The sequence below is a fragment of the Dipodomys ordii genome, unplaced genomic scaffold (genome assembly GCF_000151885.1).
Source record: "Dipodomys ordii isolate 6190 unplaced genomic scaffold, Dord_2.0 Scaffold23, whole genome shotgun sequence".
NCBI classification, from domain to species: Eukaryota; Metazoa; Chordata; class Mammalia; order Rodentia; family Heteromyidae; genus Dipodomys; species Dipodomys ordii.
Genome location: NW_012267239.1, coordinates 2,015,115 through 2,022,493, shown reverse-complemented (window position 1 = coordinate 2,022,493; position 7,379 = coordinate 2,015,115). Strand labels below are relative to the sequence as shown.

General features: G+C 45.3%; 1 protein-coding gene across 1 annotated transcript in view; it reads right to left on the bottom strand.

Annotated features, from left to right (window-relative positions):
* Eif4enif1 (eukaryotic translation initiation factor 4E nuclear import factor 1) overlaps positions 1-7,379 on the bottom strand; it is a 58,681-nt gene that overhangs the window by 18,109 nt on the left and 33,193 nt on the right. Inside the window, exon 5 of the mRNA XM_013014253.1 lies at positions 5,880-6,055. Within this exon, the coding sequence (XP_012869707.1) occupies positions 5,880-6,055 (176 nt within the window). The remainder of the gene's footprint in view (positions 1-5,879; positions 6,056-7,379) is intronic.

Genomic DNA, 7,379 nt, shown 5'->3' with positions numbered 1-7,379 from the left:
AGGCCCTGGGTTCGATTCCTCAGCACCACATAAGCAAAAAGAAAAAAGCCGGAAGTGGCGCTGTGGCTCAAGTGGTAGAGTGCTAGCCTAGCGCTGAAGAGCTGAGGTACAGCGCCCAGGCCCAGAGTTCAGGCCCCACGACCGGACCCAAAAAAAAAAAAAAAAAAGAATTCAAGGCCTTCCTGGGTGGCATGGCAAAACTCTGTCTCTGTAAACAAAACCAACCTCCCAACCTCAAAAGAATCATAATTCAGCATGGTGCTGGTGGCTCCTATCTGTAATCCTAGCTACTCAGAAGGCTGAGATCTGAGGATCATGGTTCCAAGCCAGCTGGGGCAGGAAAGTTTGTAAGGGTTCTACTGTTTGAACTCAGGGCCTTGCACTTGGCTTAGCTTGTTTGCTCACAGCTGGCACTCTACTATTTGAGCCACACCCCTAGCCTTGCTTTCTGCTGGTTATTTTGGAGCTGGAGACTTGTGGACTTTTCTGCCCAAACCACGATTATTTGGATTTCACCTTCTGAGTAGGTAGGATTCCGGACTGAGTCACAGGCATTTGGGTGGCTAAACCTTTTTTTTTTAAAAACTAAGTAGATTTAGATACTCAAAAAACAAAAACAACAACAACAAAAACCCATGAATTTTCAATTCTATAAATTCAGTTAAATATCCAAGTTGGTCTTTCTGCCTGACAGAAATAGTGACTTCGGGATACTTGAATTCTTTGTGTTTTTTTGTTTTGTTTTGTTTTGTTTTGTTTTTGGTGTCCGGTCCCATGTGGGGCCTGAACTCTGGGCCTGGGCGCTGTCCCTCAGCTCTTCAGCTCACGGCTAGCACTCTACCACTTGAGCCACAGCGCCACTTCCGGCTTTTTTTTCATTTTGCTTATGTGGTGCTGAGGAATCTAACCCAGGGCCTCAGGCATGCAAGGCAAGCGCTCTACCACTGAGCCACCTTCCCAGCCCTGGGATACTTGAATTCTGAACCCAGTTTCCAGTCAATTATCAGAGAGTGAAGGTTAAAGTCACTTTTTTCAATCTGGAAGAATGTTTACAAACATGTATCTCCAAACTAAGTGACAAAATAATTCTCTCAAAAGTACTTTAAGACCCTTAATTTGTTAACTCTTTCTCAAACTGTTTTCAAAGAAACTATTCAGACAATTCTGATCACATTCCACTAGAATTCTGATTACATTCCACTTGTACTCAGAAGGCTGGCTTTCAAGTGAACTAATTCTGCACTAAAGTATCAAAGTATTATAAATGATGATTCACAATGGAAACATTGAGGAATATAACCAAACTACAACCACCTAGTGATAAACAGGAACCATACATAAAAGTTATTCGAAATGTTTCAGTATTAGAAAATATGAATTTTTTTTTGGGGGGGGGGCATCCGGTCATGGGGCATGAACTCTGGGCCTGGGCGCTGTCCCTCAGCTCTTCAGCTCAAGGCTAGCACTCTACCACTTGAGCCATAGCGCCACTTCCAGCTTTTTTTTTTTGCTTATGTGGTGCTGAGGAATCGAACCCAAGGCCTCGAGCATGCAAGGCAAGCGCTCTACCACTGAGCCACCTTCCCAGCCCCATAGAAAATATGTAATTTTTATCAGTAACCAAATGACTTTGCAGATTAACTTTTGTTCCTCTGGTGTTACTGCATAGGAAAGAAGTCAGAAGATATACACACACCAAAAAGAAAACTACAAAAATGGATAGACACCAAGTATCTGGACATTTTCTAAAGGTGGTTAAGTATTGAGAAAGTACCTTCCACATACACATAAATTATGATCATTACTTACTGTAGTACTGCATATTGATCTCAGGGCCTTAACTGCTCTACCACTTGGGTGACATCCCCAGCCCTTTGACTTTCAGATTGTTTTTCAGATAGTCTCTTCCACCTTTGCCTGCAAGCCTTTGGACTGCAAGCCTCCTATCTCTGCCTCCCAGGTAGCTGTGATTACAGGTGTGCACCACTATGCCTGGCTTGTTTTGGGGATAAGTTCACACAACTTTGTCCATAGCATAAGCCTTTTGTCTGTACTTCTAGGCTAAGATTACAGGCCTAGTCTACCATGCCATTTAGCTTAATTTTTATATTTTATTAAGTCACCTTTTTTTTTTGCCAGTCTTGGGACTTGGGCACTGTTGTCCCTGAGCTTCTTTTGCTCAAGGCTAGCACTTTATACCACCTGGGCCACAGTGCCACTTCCTGCCTTTTCTGTTTATGTGGTACTCAAGAATGGAACCAAAGCCCAGTGCCAGTGGCTCACACCTGTAATCCTAGCTACTCAGGAGGCTGACAGCTTAAGATTGCGGTTCAAAGCCAGCCTGGGCAAGAAAAGTTCGTGAGACTCATCTCCAATAAACCACTCAGAAAACCGGAAGTATTGCTGTGGCTCAAGTGGTAGAGTGCTAGCCTTGAGCTGAAGAGCTGAGGGAGAGCGCACAGGCCCAGAGTTCAAGCCCTGTGACTGACCAAAAAAAAAAAAAAAAAGAATGGAACCCAGGGCTTCAGCATGTTAGGCAAGCCCTTTACCACTAAGCCACATTCCCAGTCCCTACTCATCTTAACTTCTGGCGAATAAAGCAGTTCAAGAGCAGAAACAAATTTGGTTTTATGCACATGTTATGGAAATACTAATTTCAAGAAACTAATGTACTGTATTTCTTTTTATTATTTTGGGATTTTTGAGACAGGTTCTTGCTGTGGTCCCGGCCAGGCTTGGGCACGCCGTATAACACGGCAAACACTGCAGCTCTCAATCCTCTTGCCTCTTTCTCTGCATGCTGTGATTAGTCAGTCACTTTTGCTACAGAGCAAGCTGGGACCTCTAACAGCAAACCCTTCCTCATATCTGCTGGTACAGGAAATGGGAGACCTAGACACACAAGGCCAACTGCTAGGTGAGTACATCCTCTGTGATGTCCTTATCAGCTACCAGCAGACTGAGGAACTGGGGCAGTGCTGATACTCCTACCAGCCTTAGGAGACTTCTATTGTTTGAGGTGGTACTGAAGTTTAAACTCAGGGTTTCTCACTTGCTAGCCAAATTCCATAACCACTGGAGTCCATGCCTCTAGCACTTTCATGCTTTAGTCATTTTTTAGGTAACATCTCAGGGTTCTTGCCCTGGGCTGGCTTTGGATCATGGTCCTCCTACCTAACCCATCTGTGCAACTGATAGTAATTCATCATACCTAACTTATCTGTTGAGAAAGGGATCTTAAAGGGGTCTTAAACTGTGATCCTCCAGATCTCTGCCTCTGAGTAGCTGGGATTAAAGACATGTTCCATCATGCCTGCCTTTATACCTCACCCCTTCAACCTTTTGTAAGACTGGGGTTTAAACTCAAGTATCATGATTGCTAGGCAGGTTCTAGGACTGATGCAAAAATGAAAAAGAACAATAACTAGAGGGAAGTTCGGAAAGTAGGAGTAAATGCTCAGAAACACAGATGGACACTTGGTGTTGCTGTAACATCTATAGCATTTGTACTTTGTACCAGTTGTACCTTTACCATAGAGAATGCAAAAAGTGTTTATTGCCCTAAAACTCACCTAATGCCCTGTACCTACCTTGTGCTGGCTTAGTCATTCAGGGTTGGGGAACAGGTCAGTTTTGTCTGGACATGTGGTAATCAAACAAGGCACAGCTGTAGTTAAGGAAAGGTCATTTAAGTTAAAGTGCATCAGCTACCAGTTTTAAAGGACTGGTAAACTCATGCAGTTCAGTATTGTAGATGGGACAGCCAGAACACAGAGAAACTTCTATGTACTTCCCAGTAAATACAGAGCCTATAATTATACTTCTCCAAAGTTTGCTGAGGCTACACTAATACTAAATGGAGCTGGGGTGCTGGTGGCTCATGCCTGTAATCTTAAGTTACTCAGGAAGCTGAGATGTAAGGAGTGTAGGGCAGGAAAATCTGTAGACTCTTATTCTACAATGAACCACCAGAAAACCCAAAATAGACCGGTGGCTCAAAGTGACAGAGAGCTAGCCTTGAGCCAAAGAGCTTATGGACAGCTCCCAGGCTTGGAGTTAAAGCCCTATGACCAACAAAATAAACAAACTGAAAGGACAAGATCAAGAAAAGGTATCAAGTGGGCTGGGAATATGGTTTAGTACTTGCTTAGCATGCATGAAGCCCTGGGTTCCATTCCTCAGCACCACCTAACAGAAATGCCAGAAGTGGTGCTGTGGCTCAAGTGGTAGAGCTGCCAGCCTTGAGCAAAAGAAGCTCAGGGACAGTGCCCAGACCCTGAGCCAAAGCCACAGGACTGGCAAAAAGAAAGTTTCTACCTTACAGGTCCACAAAGAACAGACAAGGAAGTAGAGGTGTGGCTCAAGTGGTAAAGCACCAGCCTTGAGGGAGAAAGCTAAGGGATAACACCTAGACCCTGAGTTTAACCCCAGTACTGGCACAAACCAACCAACCAAAAAGGCCAGACAAAAGTTTAAAAGCAACAGTAAGAGAATCCAAGCTTCCTTTTCACTAAAGGTTTTTAGAACCACTGTATCATAAAGGTACTACCTAACCAGGTAGATTCTCTATCAAAACAAAGGTTGCTCACGCCTGTAATCCTAGCTACTAAAGAGGCTGCGATCTGAGGATCAAGGTTCAAAGCCAGCCTGGGCAAGAAAGCTCATGAGACACTTATCTCCAATTAAATACCAGAAAACCAGAAGTGGCACTGTAGTTCAAGTGGTAGAGTGCTAGCCTTGAGCTAAAGAGCTAAGGGACAGAGTTTGAGGCCTGCCTAGACAACACAATAAGAAATTTAAAAATATTCAAAGTATTTGGGTCAAACTTAACCATACGGCTGGTAATGAGGCTTAGTGGCAGAATGCTTGCCTAGTATGTATGAAGCCCTGAGTTTGATTCCTCAGTACCACATAAACAGAAAAGGCTGGAAGGGGTGCAGTGGCTCAAGTTAGTAGAATGCTAGTCTTGAGCAAAAGCAGCTCAGGGACAAAAGAAGTAAAATAAGCACAAGGACTTGCAAAAACTTAATCATAGGCTTGGATCATTTTAAAATTATTTAAAGGTTGCTTACTCTTCAAGCTCTTTTTTTTTTGTTGGTCGTAGGCCTGAACTCCCGGCCTAGACCCTGCTCCTCAGCTCTTCAGCTCAAGGCTAGCACTCTACCACTTGAGCCATAATACCACTTCCAGCTTTTTCTGCTTATGTGGTGCTAAGGAATAGAAACCAGGGCCTCATGCATGCAAGGCAAGCACTCTACCACTGAGCCACCTTCCCAGTCCCGGTTGCTTACTCTTTACATGTCTTTTTGTTTCTTAGACAGGTCTCACTGTGTAGCCCAAGCTAATCTTTTTTTTTTTTTTGGTCTGGTCGTGGGGCCTGAACTCTGGGTCTGGGTGCTATCCCTCAGCTCTTCAGCTCAAGGCTAGCGCTCTACCACTTGAGCCACAGAGCCACTTCCAGCTTTTTTCTTATGTGTTGCTGAGGAATCGAACCCAGGGCCTCATGCATGCAAGGCAAGCGCTGTACCACTGAGCCACCTTCCCAGCCCCCAAGCTAATCTTGAACTCTTCTTTTTTTTTTTTTGGTCAGTCATGGGGCTTGAACTCTGGGCTTGGGCACTGTCCCTCAGCTCTTCAGCTCAAGGCTAGCGCTCTACCACTTGAGCCACAGTGTCACTTCTGGCTTTTCCTGTTTATATGGTGCTGAGGAATTAAACCCCAGGCCTCATGCATGCGAGGCAAGCACTCTACCACTGAGCCACCTTCCCAGCCCAGTTTTGAACTGTTGAACCTTGTGTCCCAGTCTCCCAAGTGCTGAGATCACAGATGTATGCCACCGTACCTAGCTTCCAATCACGTAAGTATGCTACTACACTCACCGAAGCCAAGCATGGCACCTTATCAAGGTTAAAGAACTCATTGAAGTCAAATTCTCCCGGGGCCTGCTCAGGCAGGACGGCGTCCCGTGGTACTTCCTGATCAGTAGTGGGCTCCTGGGCCAAGATGACCTCCACCTCGTCCTCTTCAGCCACTCCTCCATTGCACTCGACTATGCCTAGAAGCAAAACCAGGATAGAGATGGTCTGATGAAGCGAACCACTCCAGTATTTCTCTGTAGCTTTGACCAGCAGGACACATACAGAAAAGCCACAGATGACTTTCAAACAAACTACTGTGCAGGCACTGCACTGTCAACAGAACACTAAAGCATTTACTGTTTTCTTTCTAGGAGCTAGAAGAGAGGAAAAAAAAAAAAGCCTTAGCCAGGCGCTGGTAGCTCACGCCTGTAATCCTAGCTACTCAGGAGGCTGAGATCTGAGGATCGCGGTTCAAAGCCAGCCCGGGCAGGAAAGTCCGTGAAACTCTTATCTCCAATAAACCACCAGAAAACCGGAAGTGGCGCTGTAGTGGTAGAGCGCTTGCCTTGAGCTGAAGAGCTAAGGGACAGCATTCAGATCCAGAGTTTAAGCCCCACAACCAAGAAAAAAAGAACAAAACACTTTAAAAACTATGGAAAATACATCGTAGGACAAGCATGAGGAATGTTCTATAGGGTTTGGTGACATAATTTGGCATTTGAGCCAGGCGCCGGTGGCTCACGCCTGTAATCCTAGCTACTCAGGAGGCTGAGATACGAGGATCAGGGTTCAAAGCTAGCCCAGGCAGAAAAGTCCTTGAGACTGTTATCTCCAAGAAACTAATAGAAAACCCGAAGTGGTGCTGTGGCTCAAGCGGTAGAGCGCTTGCCTTGAGCTGAATAGTGCAGGGACAGTGCCCAAGCCCAGAGTTCAAGCCCCATGACCGACCAAAAAAAAAAAATTGGCACTTGATGGTACACGGTAGATAGACATATGTACTACCCTGTGGCCTATCTGTATGTATGGATAGTTTTGTATGGCCTGTGAATGACTTTATAAATACCTAAATGCCTCTCTGCAAAAAGGCTTTCTACCCCAGCAATAGGAAAAGGACTTTGGTCCCCTTTTAAGTACCTGAAGTACTTATGGACTGTGTATAGTATGTTCTTTTTCTAATAGGAAATCCTTTTCTCCCCCTGGTCCTGGGGTTTGAACTCAGGACCTGGACTCTGTGCTTCAGTTTTCTTTGTTTTTTTTTTGTCAGTTGTGGGGCTTGAACTCTGGGCCTGGGCGCTGTCCCTCAGCTCTTCAGCTCAAGGCGAAGCACTCTACCACTTGAGCTACAGCGCCATTTCCGCTTTTCTGGTGGTTATTGGAGATAGGAGTCTCACGGTCTCTCCTGCCCGGGCTGGCTTTGAACCGAGATCCTCAGATCTCAGCCTCCTGAGTAGCTAGGATTACAGGCGTGAGCCACCAGCGCCCGGCAGAAGGAACATTCTTTAAAACAATAAAAGCTTGGGG